The 17,210-nt window shown below is 35.5% G+C and overlaps 1 protein-coding gene and 1 non-coding gene across 3 annotated transcripts in view; one reads left to right on the top strand and one right to left on the bottom strand.

The window, feature by feature from the left end:
- The first annotated feature begins 373 nt into the window (after nucleotides 1-373).
- Ptprb (protein tyrosine phosphatase receptor type B) overlaps nucleotides 374-17,210 on the top strand; it is a 119,955-nt gene continuing 103,118 nt past the window's right edge. For both annotated transcript variants that reach the window (XM_076854865.1, XM_076854863.1), the window contains exons 1-3: nucleotides 374-458; nucleotides 1,788-2,183; nucleotides 13,517-13,773. In XM_076854865.1, the coding sequence (XP_076710980.1) occupies nucleotides 404-458; nucleotides 1,788-2,183; nucleotides 13,517-13,773 (708 nt within the window). In that variant the 5' untranslated portion in view covers nucleotides 374-403. The remainder of the gene's footprint in view (nucleotides 459-1,787; nucleotides 2,184-13,516; nucleotides 13,774-17,210) is intronic.
- LOC143398791 (U6 spliceosomal RNA) lies at nucleotides 3,235-3,337 on the bottom strand. Its single transcript, XR_013091374.1, has one exon. It is a non-coding gene; the product is annotated as a U6 spliceosomal RNA (small nuclear RNA).

The raw sequence follows: 17,210 nt of genomic DNA, 5'->3' as shown, positions 1-17,210 counted from the left end.
CATGGTTTATGTATATTCAGCAGAATCGCATCACCTGAAAAGATGTAATGTTGCAGAAGCACTCAATTACCTACAATCACAATTCCTTTCCTTCCCCTCTTGAGGTTCAGAAGCAGTCATGTGCCAAAGGGGCGGTAGGTGAAGACTTAAGGAGGTTTATTCTGCTCCTGGAGGCTAGACCTACGTTTAAAAAAGAGAGAGGTAATCATAATCCCTCCTTTCTAAGGAAACAGACAAAAGGACACTGGTGTAAAACTTCCCCAAACAATTCAATTGGAGGAAGTGCTCGTCACTGACTTTTCCCCTCACCACGAAGGCACGTTTCCTTCCTAGTCATTGCTTCTCTTATCTGGGAGAATTTTTTTCCCCCCCAAGCGAAGCATGAAGAGTTGTTAAGTGGAAAATGGAGGCTGAATTTTACATGGCGATTCTTACCAGCCTGATCCTCGGGAGCTCGGGTGAGTGGGTCTGCCTCGGTATCCTGAGGCATTTCTCCCAGATCTAACAGAGGAGTCCCCCGTGGCCTTTGAAAAGTGGCTGAAGTAAGGCAGAAATGAAACCAGGTCTCCAGGAGAGTGGAGCCAGAGACAGTGAGGAGGGAACTGTGCCCACCCTGCTGAGAATTCTCCCACAAAGAACAGAAACGTCTCCTCAGGTCCTCCAGATGCCCTGGGCAGCTCAGCCCCTCGCAGGGCATCCTTACAGGGGAGAGAACAGCACCCTGAGGAGATGTCTTTACTGTTATGTAACAGGCTGTAGCACCCCCATGCCCTTTTCCAATCAAGTTAAAGTTCTGATTTTATTTTTCATACTAAAGGAAGAAACTATGAAGGAATATGATTGAAGGGGGTGAGGAGATGTATTTTATCTAGAAGGTGTCATTTGGAAGGGCTGAATATTTTCATGGGAGAAGTGGGCAATTTAAGTAAAAACTCATTAAAAACGCTTCTGAGCCCGAATAGCTTACTCTTTAATGTGAATGTTTAACAAGTGGATATTTAATTTTCTTACATCAAGAAATGCTGAGGTTTTTTGTTGTTGTTGTTCTTAAACCTGTTAGTATTTAAGGAAAATTTGTAGGCATTATCAAAAAATAGTAGCTTCTCTCCAGGAGTAATGGAAACTCAGTTTGTGATAATTGATGCTTTCATTGGTTGCTATCAGCTAGGAGATTGTCCTTGGAGGGATGGAAAATATTGTTTTATATTTATCTTTTGGTAAATATGTGCAATTTTTAAAATTTTTATGCAAACTAAGCAATTTGTGTACAAATACTTATTACAGTGTGAGTTCAAGGATTGAAAAGGTGATTCATTTTTTTAGAGTGAAAGAGGTGATATGGAGTTAACTGATTTAAAAAGGAACCAAGCTTTACATAACCGTAGCATATTTAACTAATTGGGCTCACATCATGAGACACCACTTTCTTTGGATGTGTCCTTCCTTATCCAAAGAAAAACAGTATTCTCTGGATGGTTTTGTTTCTTTTCCAAGTTTCCTTTCATTTTTGCTTCAAAAGGGGAGAGAGGTGGTTGCTAAGTGTAACATTTTGACATTTTTGATCATCCGACTTTTAACTTTTAGTTGAATTAATTTATGTATTTATTAGCCTTGGGATTTTAAATCACATGTGCTGACTCTGGGAATATTCACTTGAAATGGTAGAAATAGCAAAATATAAATAAACCTAGTATTTTTACATTGGTGGGTGGGGGTGTTTTTGGTTTTTTTTTTAAATAGGTCTTATAACTTGCTATACAGCACTTTATAAGCTTTTCATCTTCCAGAGGGGTTTCAGATTGTCCATGTCCAGAAACATCAGTGCCTTTTCGTAAATCAGAGAGTGATCGTGGGAGCCTGCAATGGTACCAGCCAGAACCAGCAGTGGCTGTGGGCTGAGGATGGAAAGCTCCTCCATGTTGGATCTGCACTGTGCCTGGGCATCTCCAACTCCTCCGGTGGCCCTTCCCGTGCAGCTGTCCTCACCCCCTGCTCCCAGGCACCCCGATGGACCTGCTACGAGCAGGAAGGGTTCCTGGAGGTCGAAGATACCTCCTTCTTTCTCAAGAAACAAGGCCCCAAAGTAGTGGTCAAGAAAGGCAGGAAATACCTCCATAGCTGGATGAAAATAATCGTCAACAAGGAGGGGAAAGTGGCCAATGAAAGCCTCTGCTTAAAAGAAGGTGAGCGATTCCTTTCAGAATCAATTCTGAAAGTCCTCCTACTCAGTATCTTGTTTTAATACCTCCATGGGAGGTCTACATGCCCAATATATTTCCTATGGAAGATTAATAAGCTACTGTGGACTGTGTGATATCCAGTAATAGAAAACATCATCCTCATCATTAGCCCAACTGTACTTTCTCTCTCGTTCTTCCTTTCTTTTCTTCCTTATTTTACTATTCCAACAAACATTTCTTGAGCCTCTCCTTTGTAAAGACTCTATGATTATGTGCCATTTCGTATAGGATTATAGATGTAGGCCTATACATAGCATATCTGTGTAATGACTATAGTCCATGATTAGGAAATTATTAGGTTTTGCTGACACAGACACTTCTATCCTCTGATAAGAAGGATGACTCATCCAGGTGTGCTTGATAAAACTGGCAAGGAAATAAATTGTGTTTTTGCAAAATTTTTGTGCTAATGTTTAAGGGTAGCTATCTTTTGGAGGTAACATACTTTTTTGAAACGATAAAAACCCATGTGTGATTTTCACAGGTTTTTCTAATTTGTTGACCAATAATGGACCCAGTTGATGGACACATGTAAAGAAAGACTTGTATACACATGCACACACTTATGGTATGGTACACAGTTCAATCCTGAGCTAGGAATTTTTGTTTGTGGAATATACTTGCAGCTTCATTCATTCTCTCTTTAATCATTTTATTGTGAATTTGCTCCTCTCTTAGAAGTTTGCTTCAGGAATTCATGAAAGATAAAACTAACAGAATCCAAATAAATTTGGCACAAAAGAGCCTTATAAATCACTAGAGAAACTATCTAAAAATGAGGCCTCTCACCAAGGAGATTGAAATTTGTCAAGGTTAAGTAAACTATTCCAGATAAATTAGTAAAAGGGCTATGACTAGAACCTGAATTTCTTTTTTTAATGAATCCTAATCAGTTATACATGATAGTAGAAAGTTCTTTGATTCATTGTACACAAATGGAGTGGAATTTTTCACTTCTCTGGGCGTACATGAAGTAGAGTCACACCATTTGTGCAAAATATATGCTTCATGGAATTGTGTGTCATCCTTGTGCAGGGGCCATGCTAATCTTCTCTGTATCATTCCAATTTTCGTATATGTGCTGCCAAAATGAGCATTAAAACTGAATTTCTTGACTCCTTGTCCATTCTACATTCCCTTATATCAGTGATTCCAAAATCTTGACAAGACACATTTGCCCAACTGGTTGCATGACAAACCCAAGTGAAAGGAAAGGGAGGGTTTATTAAAAATACAAATTACTGGGCTGGGGTTGTAGCTTAGTGGTAAAGGGCTTACCTAGAATGTGTGAGGCACTGGGTTCGAATCTCAGCACTGCCTATAAATAAATAAATAGATGGATAGATAGATAAGTAAAGGTCCATTGAGAACTAAAAAATTTAAAAATTACAGATTACTAGTATTCCTTTCCATTATTTCTTCCTCTACAACCACCTCCAAGATTCTGTATCAGGAAATCTGGATTTATACAATGTCTTTTAAAAAGATCCCCAGGTAGTGTGGGTCCATAATCCTACTTGAAGATCCCCATCTGTTGTACCGTTAAATCTTTTACCTAGCTGCTCAGTTTTGAGGCTGATGTGTGTTTTTCTACCATGCCAGTCTTTGGACACTTTCCTATCACTCATTCATTTCATAAATTAAACAAGCATTACAGCTGAATGCAGTGGACTCCTATACAATGGCAGTTGAGAGTTAAGAGTTCCACTTTCTATATCATTTCTGGCTATGCAAAGAAGATAAAAAATATAAAAGTCAATCTGAAAATTTAACTTTGTCAAAGAATATATAGAATATAACCCAGATTCATACAATTCCTTTCCTGTTGTTCATTTATCCAAGACTGTCCCAAACAACACAGAAACATTGAAAATGTTCAAGTTGTACTGCTAACACAGGAAGTGAGATTCATCCCCAACTCTTAATCAATCCTTAGGAGAAGGTTCATTATTTGGGAGCTTAATAAAGGAGATATTGATCCAGTGGAGAGTTATTCAAGACAAAAGAATTCATGGACAATTTCTCTTCTTTGAACCTCATACAAAATATGTCTTTATAAGTGAAATGCATGTAATAAGCCATTTGCACTACCCACTGTACACACCATGTCTACAACATGACTAGAAACGTGTGTTGAAAAAACATCAGATTTATAGAAAAAGAAAAAAATTAAATTTGCATGATGGCAGTATAAAAAAATATTATATTTGAATATACATAAGTAAAATATATGTGCTTTAACACAATTATAAGCTAACAGACACACTTTTCTGCTCTACCTTAAACTTGACATTGATAGCAGATTAAGAATGGCATTTGGCATAGCATAAAATATTATATTTCCATAGTATGAAAGTTTACCAATTTGCTAGAGAAAACAATGTGAAAGATTAACCAAAACACACTTATATGTTTGCAATGAATATTCCAAATATCTATTTTTTAAGTTGATAACTAAATATTGCAATCTAAGGCAGCATAAATATGCATCCATAGGATTTGAATTATCTTATACATTCTTCAATAAAAGAAAGTATACTAAAAATCTGAATCATATGTTTATATTTGTTTCACAAAGAAAACATTCATGGTTTCATTCAAGCATCCAAGTAATATTTATCAAACAATTACTATATGCCAGAGCTTGTGCTAGTAACTGAGAACCCTACACCATTGATTCTCAACCCAAGTTTCATATTAGAATTACAATGATAGGGGCTGAGGCTGGGGCTAAGGGGTAGTGCACTTGCCTAGCATATGTGAGGCACTGGGTTCAATTCTCAACATTATCTATGAATTTTAAAAAAGGTCTATCAACAACTAAAAAGTAAAAATTTAAATAAAAAAAAGAAATACAATGATAGCTTTTAAGTAATACTAATGCCTAGTCTACCTCCTATAGGCCAATTAAATCAGGCATTATATTTTTCAAAAGTTTCTTAGGTGATTCCAATGTGCAACCACGTTTCAAAATCATTCATTGTATCTTACTCCTTAGAGTAACGGGGAGGTCAGATAAGTAATATGCAATTACAATAAAGTGCAAAAAGAAGAAAGAACCCTTGTTTCCAATATCTATCCATGTCACTATGTCACATTAAGCACCCATTCTTCATGATGCCCCTCCTAACCCCAGTGCTAAGGATTGAACCCTGAGCCTTTGTGTGAGCTAGGCAAGTGCTCTGCCACTCCCCAACCCCTAAGCACTTATTCTTTTTTAAAAAAGATTTCAACTATAGGTCAGTGGTAGAATGGTTGCCTAGCTGGCATAAAGCCTTGGGGTTTGATCCCCAGCACACATACAAAAAAATTTTTATATATATATATCTCAAGGATAATTTACAGTTGCATATGTTTTAAAAGTCTTTTGAGGGTCCACTAAGTTTTATCATAATTCACCTATCTCCATTCTCCTAAGTAAGAGTGTGCTACTTTCCTTTTCCTTTACTCAGTCCTCTATAACAAGTTAAATTCAACAGACTTCAAAAATAGGCTAAAATTCAATTAAAAAGATACTCTTGGTTTTTTTTTTTTTCAGATGAGCACTTATACTAGAATAGATATTTCAAATAATCTTAACTTACTCTAGTGATTTTCTATTTGTTTTTCTGTGCTGGGGTTGGAACCCAGACCTTGTGTGTATGAGGCCAGCCTCTACCACAGGGCTATAGGAGCTGAGCAGTTGTTTTTGCTACAAGAATGTAAAATGGGTTTTGGATTTGTTTTGGTTTTTAATTTTTTTTATTTTGTTTTTTTAACATAGCTCATATTTCTTTAAAATAGCATATTAATAGAACAAATAAAACAACAATAAAATTTAATAGGACCTAATGAATAAGAATTTAATAAAATAGAATATGTGGGTTACATGGAACCAGGGATACCTGTACGTGACAGAGACCAATTTAAAGAAAAGATGGGATTGAGATATTTACCATTTCCTCTGAAATTCAAATACCCTTAAGGAATACACTGCATATTTTGGACAAAGAAAGACTGTTCTGGTGGACAGACTCTTAAAAAAACAAAGCAGTATGTTTCAATCAATTTTTATAAAAATCAGAGCCCTAAAATTCTCATTCTGAGTAGTAAGAATGATAATAAAAGAATTGTCTCCAAGATGCCAACTAATCTAGCTACAAATTGAGAAATATCATTCCTCCCATATATTCTTTTTCAATCAGACACCAAATATTCAAATATTTAGAAACATTCATGCTATCAGTTCACAGAAGATAGTCATCAATAATGCAATAAGATCTATTTGATAGCACTGAATTTTCATATAACCACACAGTTGACCTTTTTTTTTTTTTTTTTTTTTTTTTTTGTTAAGGAGCACTCTTTCTTCCAGAATGAAAATGCACTCTGAGTTCTAAATCTCTAACTGTGAACTGTTAAAATATAATATCATAAAGGGAAGACATCCTGCTTAGCTTAACCTTAATAAGTTAAAAAAGAACATTATACTGGCCTACATTTTAGGATGTACTTGTACATTAGTGTATTCTAGGAAAGTTCACTTGAAATTTGATTTTTAAAAAATCATTTCCCCATCACCTAGTCTCTTATATAACACAAGAGATACAGGGGGAAAAAAACCAAAAAAGTAAATTGCAATGCTATAAGCCTATAGAAAACAGAGATCATACACTAAATCTTTATGAAGTAGTCCCCCACCTTATTATTCATGCGTAATACATTCCAAGACCCCCACTTGATGCCTCAAACTATAGATCATATCAAACCCTATGTATACCACTTTTTTTCTTATACATACATACAAATGATAGTTTAATTTATAAACTAGGCACAATGAAAGATTAACAATAATAACTAATAATAAATTAGAAAAATTACAATACACTGTACTAAAACTTATGTGAATACGTTCTCTCCCTCTCTCAATACCTTATTGCACTTTCATTGCTTCACTTAAAGAAAGCCCTTTACAGCTTCTCTTTGGTATACCCAAATTCTGTTCATACTATTGTTGCAGCTTGGACCATTATTTGATAAAAATAAGGGTTACTTGAACACACCACAACCATTTATCTAATAACCAAGATGGCTACTATATTACTAATGGGCAGGTAGCATATACAATGTGGATATCCTAGATAAATAAACAATTCAAGTCCTGGGTGGGATGAAGTGGTAAACCTTGAAATTTCATTACACTACTCATAATGGTGCACAATTTAAAACTTACAAATTAGGAATTTCCCATTTAATATTTTCAGACTGTAGTAACCTGAGGAAAGTGAAACCATTAATAATGGATGACTTTAAAGCTAGTCTTGTCATTCATGCTCAACAAATCCTGATTCAAGGAAGGAATGTTTCAACTTCTGGAAAGTGTTGAGTGGGGGAAACAATAAAGAAATAATAAAGGTTTAAGGAGGAATGCTACATTGAAATCATGACTATTGCCTTTGTCTTCTATCCAATCCACATAGGAGTTTTAAACTCACAGAGCCATCAAAACTTACAGTTGTATCTATTCCAGCAAGGAGTAGGATGGCCTCATAAGATTACTGAAGTTTTATAGATCTACCTGATGAGGAAAACAAGTTATCATTTGACCTCCATATCTATATGGGAAACAGGGAGATTTACTTTAAGAAATTTACTAGTTTGCAAGTAGATCTAAGAATATAATCTTTAGCATGGGAAACTAAAACATTCTAAACTTAAAACTGTCTTCAACAACACCAGCACAAATTCTGTAGCAGTTAGAGTATATGGATGTAGTTCTAGAACTTCCGGGTAAAGGGTGCAAAATTCTACGCACGGTTTATATACATTTTCCAAGAGATGTCAAATATCCTTACATTTTTAAAAAGCTGGATGGATTTCTGAAATTGTTATTTTCACTCAGTTGCTTCATATTGTACAAAGAGGAATATTGAATATAAAATGTCAGTCAACCAAACAACATTAATTTAGTACTCAGTACACATGCACTCATTTCTCATGTTTATCCAAAAGCAGTCAAATTTTCAACTGTCCTTGAATGACTGAGCTGAAGAAATCACTAAAAAGGATTTTGCTGATGCAGTGAGCCATATTGTTGGAAGGCTCCATATAACTAATTGCTGGTTAAAATAATTGTTCAATTGTAGTATTTTAGGTGAAAGGATAAAATGCATAAGCATTATAAAAGATAAGCAGTCATGTACACTTTGGGAGAAAAGGTTTTGGAAGAAATTATTTGTGTTAGTGGCTGGCAGAAATGTTTGTGAATAGAGAGTTTGTGGGGAATAACAAAAAAAAGACAGGAAGTGACTTGTGTAGATACATTTGGGCCAAGTTGGCTGTCGCAGACATTCAAGGGTTTGTTTTCTCTTTGCATCATCAACATGGGCCTTGTAATGAACAATTATTTTCATATAATCTTTGAAAATAATATCATCTATGGTTATTTATATGACCATTGACAAATAGTTGGCACATTATCAGAATTCCCCAACCATTTTCAGCCTGAGATCTATTAATGTGGATTCTAGGCTTTGGGGATGATTTTTGTTTGTTTGTTTTGTTTGATTTTTTTGGCTCTGTGAGCACTTTCCACCATTTAAAAAAATATATAAAGTAATTTAATAGATTTTCATAATCTATTAAATGCATTTTTCCTGATGCATGAAAAAAATTAAAACATTTTTCTTTCACTCTGAAGTTTCATCCTCCAGATGATCTACTCACTTTTAAAGTGCATATTAAATTTGGTATCTTCCTACAGAATAATAAATATCAATATAGTTAAAATTTTCTATCTCCAAAATAAATTTAATTCAAGTTATTCTGTTTTCACCATGCTTTAAAGTTATTTGTATCATTTAAAGAAGAGAAGCTAACAAATCATGTATCATTTTTATTGTCATTCTATCAGAAAGTTTCATTTTTATTATAATTATTTCTGAAACACAGCACTTAATTAAACAAATACATACTTCTCTATATATATATGAATATAAATATATATATATATATATATATATATATATATATATATATATACACACACACACACACACACACTCACACACTGATCTTTTTAAAAATATGTTCAAACTAGGTGTGGTGTCTCATATCTGTAATTCCAGCAGTTTGGGAGGCTGAGACAGGAGAATCACAAGTTCAAGACCAGCCTCAGCAACTTAGTGAGAACCTATCTCAAAATAAAAAAATAAAAAATATTGGGGATGTGACTCGGTGGTAAAATACCCTTGGGTTAAATCTCCAAAAAAATAAAAATATATAAAAATAAAATAAAAATGTGTTAGAAAGATGCAGCTGTTACAAATAATTTCATAGGTGATATTACACTATACAGAGAGCTATTTGCAATTTACGTGCTAAAACTTTTTAGATTGGAAGCAGGATGGTCCACCTTGCCTTGAATTGTGTTCTAATTTTGTTATTTATGTGAAAACAATGTAGTAGCAGTGGTACAATAAAGCTTTAAAAATAGCTTTAACATATTGTTCCATTGTGTAAGAACTTTTCCTTGTATTTGTCAAAATTGTTCTTTCTTGAACAGTGAGACATATATATACTTTTAAAGAACATCAGAAGAATTTATAGACACTAAAGTATCCAAAGATCTACTATCTTTAGTATAAATTCATACATCTATTTCAAGGAAGAATTCAGAAGATAGAAAAATAAACTTATTTTGATAGCTATGTGTATTCCTATAACAGATTTTCTTTCCTTTCATCTATTCTATACAATTATTCAATACCCAGATAAGAAGTTTTAAGAATTCCACTATGACTAAAGCCATACACTTAGAATCACCCAGGAAACTTGTTAGAAAGGCAGATTTTAGGTCCCACATCAAATCTACTGAATCACAATTTCTAGAGGGGGTTCCAAGGCAAACAGGTACCAGAGGTGAGTCTGATTCCTACCAACATTTGCAAAATGTGGCTTTAAAATTCACAAAGTAAGTTAAGGCCAAGATTTATTTCTGGCTTTTTAAATAGCATAAGTAAGTTAAAAACACAGACACAAAATGAAGAGGTACTGGACCTGAGTATTTTGTAGTTTCTTTCTCTGGAAAAAAATAAAAGGAGGGGTAGTCTAAAATGGAAAATGGACATGTTTGGTTTGAGGTGTTTTAAAAATATATGGAGAAGGTTAATTAAAGACAATTACAGGAGACTGAATTTTTCCCCATAAGATAGCCAAAAGCTACACACAGTGGTAAGATAAGCTGTGTTATTTGTAGAAATTGTGAGACTGTTTTGATCATTTATCTAATTTTGAGAGAGTCCAGTTTCACCCACTGAATTAATTATGTAAGTTAGTTAAAAACAAAGTTCTTAGGACAAAAACTTACCAACTACTCCTTAGTAAAGAAGAGTAAGCATAGGTTGCCATATGAAGGAATGTAATTGCAGGCTTGGTATTTGGAACCGTTTCTTTTTTTGTCCTAACCCCATCATTAAAATTTTTTTAAGGACCTAAGAGCTAAAATTGTCATAGGTAGCAGTCATCTCAGAGAATTAGCATTGGCCAAAACTCAAATCACCAAAATGCTGATCTTCATATACATAAAGCTTTATATCCCCATGGTAGGTAAAGGTCTATTTAAGGGAACAATCAAGCACCTAACTCAATTAACTGAAAAATTAAGATTGCTTCTTGGAGTTTGTTGTAAAGGAACCTCACTAATAATATGGTTGAGTATGTCATGTAGAAAACACCTCAAGGATCAATCTGTCAGTCTATGTCCAGAGCAACTGATCCAGGCACAAAGACAGTGATAGTTGTACATGATTTAGAAGAAAAAAGACAGAAACTAAAATGAACGTCTAGAAGTCTTTCATAGCCTAGACCTAGTAGATGTGCAACCAGAGTTAATATACCTGGATTATATATGCAATGCCCAGTTACATCTGAGTTTCAGATAAGTGATCATTTTTAGTATATTTGTAATATACAATATGTCCTGTAATCTTTGTAGTATTGTCTATTTGGAATATACTAAACACACTGAGTTATACTAAAGAATGATTGATTGCTTATCTGAAACTCTAATTTAACTCTGTGTCACTTATTTTTATTAGCTAAATCTGTCAACCCTCTGTACAAGGCACTTTGCTCAACCCTCTGCATTTCAAAGGAAACATGCTTAATAGCTATGATTATTTTATTAGCTTTTAGGAGAATTGCTTTTGTGTGTGTGTGTGTGTGGTGTGTGTGTGTGTGTATAAATATATATATGTATATATATATTCTTTTTATATATATATATACTGGAGATTGAACCTTTAGGGGGCCTTAAGTACTGAACTACATCCCCACACTTTTTTTTTTTTTTTGAAAGAGGATCTTATTAAGTTGCTTATGGTCTTACTAAGTTGCTAAGGGTAGCCTTGAACTTGTAATCCTCCTGCCTCAGCCTTTCAATTTGCTGGGATCACAGGTGAGCCTCACCATGCTGGCTATTTATATCTTATTAAATTGTAAAAGCAGCTTTGCTGTGAGAATCCTCTTTTTGTAGTCATCCTCCTATTTACATACCTTATCATATGAAATAGATTAGTCCATTGAAACTGGGATGAAAAGATATGAGGCTTAAAGGTGATCAATAAGAGAACAGAACATTAATTAATGTTAAAGTGACAATTAATTACTTCTTAGGAGACCTTCACCCAGCACATAGTAGTTGCTTTATAAATATGAATGAACCAATAAAGGAATAGTAAAAACTAGAATACTTCACCTGCCAGTCTTTAAGCCACAACTATTCAGTTATGGTTATCATAATTTGATAATATTTTGTGGGTTCTTATATTCCTGAAAACTCACCATTGATGGGATCAATGGAAACATCTAAACATATCACCTCAGCCCATAATTTATAGAACTTTCCAGGGCTTCATATTGTAGGATTGTGTTCTAAAGTCTTGCCATACAAAGGGCATCCAAAGACTAGTATCATCAGCATCACCTTAGAGATTGTTAGAAATGCCGATATTGCATGTTAGCCTATCCCCAAAAGATGGAGGGCCCATTTTTTAATCATAGCTAGGTGAAACTAATTCAGAAAATTATATATATTTAATGTGGGAGATTTAGCCTTGCAAAGCAAAGCTGTAAATTAATCCTACCAGCTCATATATTTTAAATCAATTTCCCATGCTTCCAGAAGGTAGATAGCTTAGAAAATACAACAGTTCCATGATTTGGGACTCACTCTATTAGAATTAAAAACAGTTTGCAACAATAGGTACCAAGTAATGGATAGTAATAAGAAGTTCTGGTGTGCTGTTTATTGTTCAGTGGGGTGACCAGAAATAACAATAATGTACAGTACATTTCAGAAACCTGGATTCTACATGGTTTCACCATAAAAAAAGATAAACGTTTGAGGAGCTAGATATATTTAACCTGATTTAAACATTACACAGCGTTCAAAGGTATTAAAACATCTCTATTATGTGCAATTTTATGTTTGTATGTATCAGTTAAAAAGTAAATTAAATGCTATATGTGGTTGTGGATGCCTGTAATCCCAGCAACTTGGGAGGCTGAGGCAGGGGAATTGCAAGCTTGAGGCCAGCTTAGCAAGATCCTGAGCAATTTAGCAAGATCCTGTCTCACACAAATAAAAAAGGACTAGGAATGTAGCTCAGTGGCAAAGCACCCCTGGGTTCAATCTTCAGTACCAAAAAAAGAAATTAATTTATTAATTAAAAACAAAAAATTACATTTAAAAATATTTGCACTAAAAAGAAAGAAATGTTATTACTCACCCAAGGAATCCTCAAACTTCACAATGAAGTTAGGCAGGTCATTAACAGTGTTCTCAACCTGGTATCTTGTTGAACATCTCCTTTGAAAAGTTGATGAAAATTATGACATTCACCCATAGAAGAAAGGATACACATGTCATATAATCAGAATTTTGCATTGAATTTTGGAGATTAGTGGACCCCCCAGAAAACCAACCCAGCGATCCTATAGAGATGTTCATGGTAAATTTACTCTGTCTTCTACATGGACCTGGCATTTTTCCCCCATAGCACAGTTTTCACAACTCTCCCTTCATCATACAACTGATGGCAGGTGACAGGAGATTGCTGGGACACTGTCATCCACCCAAAGGATCTTTGCTTCTTTTTTCCATACAACTCAACTTATCTACATGCCCATTACTGAAGGTGTCTTCTTTTTCTAAGTAAAATTGTTTATATGTGAAGAATCTACATATATTTATAGATATGAGAATAATTTTTGTAACTGTCCTTTCTTTACCTCAGCTGGCCTGGGAGCAGAAGCTTCAGTAAGGAGCACTAGAAACATGGCTCCTGCCCAGATCCCCACTACTTTTAATACAGTTCCATATAGCCCGGAGCATCTTATTAGGAACACCACAGAGGCCTCTATCATCAATACTACAGAAAACCACAGCCACAACAGCAGCAGGAAACCTTACCCCAATCTGCATGCAACTGGAATTGCAGATACATCGTGGATACCATCAACTACTTGGCCCTTCTCCAGCACCACTAAAGAGGTAAAAGGTGGGGGTTGAGATGTGGTTGTGAACAGTCTCAGAAAGCCCATGGCCTGAAAAGACTCGCTCTACAGCTGTGTATAATGACTGTTATATAGTAAATGCTCCTGCTAAGTTAGCAGGGATGCCTAGACTATGCCACTACTGCAGGGGCAGACCAGGCGCTCTGTGTCTTAACTGCAAGTGATACACCAATGCATTTTGCATAATGAGAAAAATCTTTGATGTTGAATTGAAATTTCTATATCTTTTTGAGGTGAAGATTATTAGGCCACCATGACATAACTGTCCTACTATAGGTTGACTACATTTTTTAAACAAAATCAGGGTTCGTGGTCTTCCACATGACTTGAAACCAGGAAATAGGAGTTGAAATCAGTAGATGGCAGGTGACCCTGCGCACACATGGTCATCATTTCTGCTGTAAGGGAGAAAAAGGGTCACAAAGCAAAAGCAGATTCAGAAATCACTTCCATGGATTTGGGAACACAAAGATAAGCAACAGTCACACGCCATTTCCACATCTACACGTTAGAGCATCACCTACTTATGGTCTCTCTTAGCATGTAAGGTGACAGAGGAGTGAAGTGACTGGGAGTAGTGATGGCAGCACTCATCAATTTGGTTTTGGTTTCCTCTCAGGGTTTTGGGCCACCATTTAGGCAGTGTAATTTTAAAAGATCAGTGAAGATCAGGTATTGGAGCCATGGGTGTAGCTCAGTAGTAGAGCACATGCTTAGCATGTGTGTGGACCTGTGTTCTATTCCCAGCTCTGCAAAAAAAAAAAAAAAGTTCAGGTTTCACGTGGCAGTGTTCAGCTGTTTCCTAGTAAGCAACTCAAATAATTCAAACAATTAAATTAAATTAAAAAGCCCAACACTATTCAAATGTCATAACATTTACTTAGTGCTCTGGTTTCTTTTGCATTGGGTAGAACCTAATAATACATGTAATTCCCAGTTAGTGAGCACATACTTCGTTATTGATCACGAAACAGCTATAGCCAGTAACTTGAACAACTCATGGGATTTTGTTTTTATTTATTTATTTTATTACCATAAATCTTCCCTGTGAACTAGTTCTCTTTGTCACTGAAGAGAAGTTAGGAAAGCCCCAATTTAACTTTTGGAAACTCTTTACATCAGCTTTACAACCTAGCATTCAATCTTTATCCATTAACAAAAATATCCACTTCAGGAATCCAAACTCTAATTTTGACTTAAAGATTAGCTTCTACTCCATCATTTTACCCAGTATGGACTTAAAGTAGGGAAAGGGTAACATATCCAAAGTCTCTCACTTTCCACCTAGACTTTTACCTACCTATCCTAGTTCGGTAATTATGGGTTCAGATCTGTCTAGGCTTGGAAAGTGGGAAAGGAAGACAGGAAATGGGAGCAGGAGAGCTCTGACTTAAGACTACCATCATGAACTGGCACTGAGCTCTCCCTAATTCTCCAGCTCCTGTTCCCTTTCAGCCACTAATGTGAGCAGGAGATTCACCACTTACTTTTGAAAATGAATGCTTGTTGGTGGAACACCTCCTTATTTTGGCTGAATGTGCTTCCATCAAAACTTCCATACTACCATTAATTTACAAAGAGTATTCATTTACATCTGAGCTTAATTATACATAACACTACAGAAAAAAATAAATGTATCAAATAAGAAACATATTGATTAAAAACTAGCATAGATACATCTGCTAGAACACTGAAAGGTTGTCTTTTCCCAAAGAGATTATTTCCCATTTTTGCCCAGGTTTGACCATTGTGAAACACAGAGAGAGTTTTGAGACTTGGCCAGGCTCTGCTGGAATGTGTCCAGAACCACCTTCTACAGAGCTCTAATGCAGGCACACCACCCCTTGGGCCCACCCAGCTCTGTATTACAGAGCTCACCTGATTCAGCCCCCAAGCTGGATTTGTAGCTTTGGATCATAGCAAAAGCACTGGAGATGTTTAAAAGCCCTTTTCTAGAATGAAATCCACTGCAGTGCTTATATGAGCTCCCTGATGGAGTACCAGAATGGATATAAAGCCAGTTATCTGATGTTCCAGTTTTTTGTTTGTTTTGTTTTTTCAGGTTTTTTTGTTTGTTTGTTTTGGGGTTTTTGTTTTGTTTTGTTTTGTTGTTTGTTTTTGTTTGTTTGTTTGTTTGTTTTGTTTTTTGGATGGGCAGGGGGCTCAGGCAAAATCTTGACAATGTCCTGGGAAGCTGGGGTAGAAATATGTACTCTTTCCAAAGACAGTTTCTACAATTGCAACTTTCCAGGACTCTAAAGCATAGTCTAGGCATCCCTACTAACTTAGCAGGAGCATTTACTATATAACAGTCATTATACACGGCTGTAGTTGGCTATACCTTGAAAAGTTAAAATGAGTCACTTAGGGTAGGAAATGCTTGTCCTTTGGAAACAATTTCAAAAAGTACTCTAGGCACATAGAAAAGTATAAAAGAGAGTAAAAGCATCATACTTAATTGCTTAAAATTATGTAAAAATAACATCTCTATGTGTTGTTTTCTTTATCATACAGCACCTGGTTTGTGAGGATTTTGCACTGACTTATTCTCATTGAACTATGGGTTGGGGTGTTCTATTATTGGGTGAGGACAGGAAAAATCTGAATATGAGTCTTGGGAGGTAAGAGACTGTATTTATTTGGCTTTGTGTTTCCAGCACCTAAACAATTGCATAAATAATTAATAACTGTTTGCAAAAAGAAAGGAAAAGTATAGAATGGAGTGGAGTGTGAGGGGAATGACATAGAATGGAATGAAGTGAAATGGAATGAAATGTATGGGACGGGATGGGATAGGATGGGATGGAATGGAATGGAGTGGAATGGAATAGAACAAAATGGAAGGAATAGAATGGAACAGAAAAGAATGGAGTAAGATGGAATGGGAAGAATGAAAAAAATTGCTGGGAACTGAGTGGAATGAAGTGGTATGGTGGGGCCCCTCTTGACCACTTAGGTAGCAAAGGGCTCATTTACTGACAATGTCTATGTGTCATGATCTTGAGCAGCCATGTTCATATTGTCTAATTTTTTAAAAAAATATTTCTTTTATTTGTTTATTTTTTATGTGGTGCTAAGGATCAAACCCAGTACCTCATGCTGCTAGGCAAGCACACTACCACTGAGCCGCAACCCCAGCCCTGTCTAATTGTTTTGAAGCTTGTGTTTATCTAGTGTTTAATGCATTTATATTATCAAATATACTTGATGCTTCCTTCATAAGCTAATTATCCATCCTCCCTCTGTTCCTTATGTTTTCCCCATGTGGTCTCTTAATCACCCTTCACACGCTCCCTGCCACCTCCACACACAAGATAATAATAAGAGAAAAGGAGGGAGAAGGCAGTGATGAGTGTTCCATTTAGTGACTTTGGAGAAGGCTCACTCATCCAACCAACATTTCTTGAGAACTGA

This window comes from Callospermophilus lateralis, chromosome 4, assembly GCF_048772815.1.
Source record: "Callospermophilus lateralis isolate mCalLat2 chromosome 4, mCalLat2.hap1, whole genome shotgun sequence".
Taxonomy (NCBI): domain Eukaryota; kingdom Metazoa; phylum Chordata; class Mammalia; order Rodentia; family Sciuridae; genus Callospermophilus; species Callospermophilus lateralis.
This window is presented reverse-complemented; position numbering and strand designations above follow the sequence as displayed.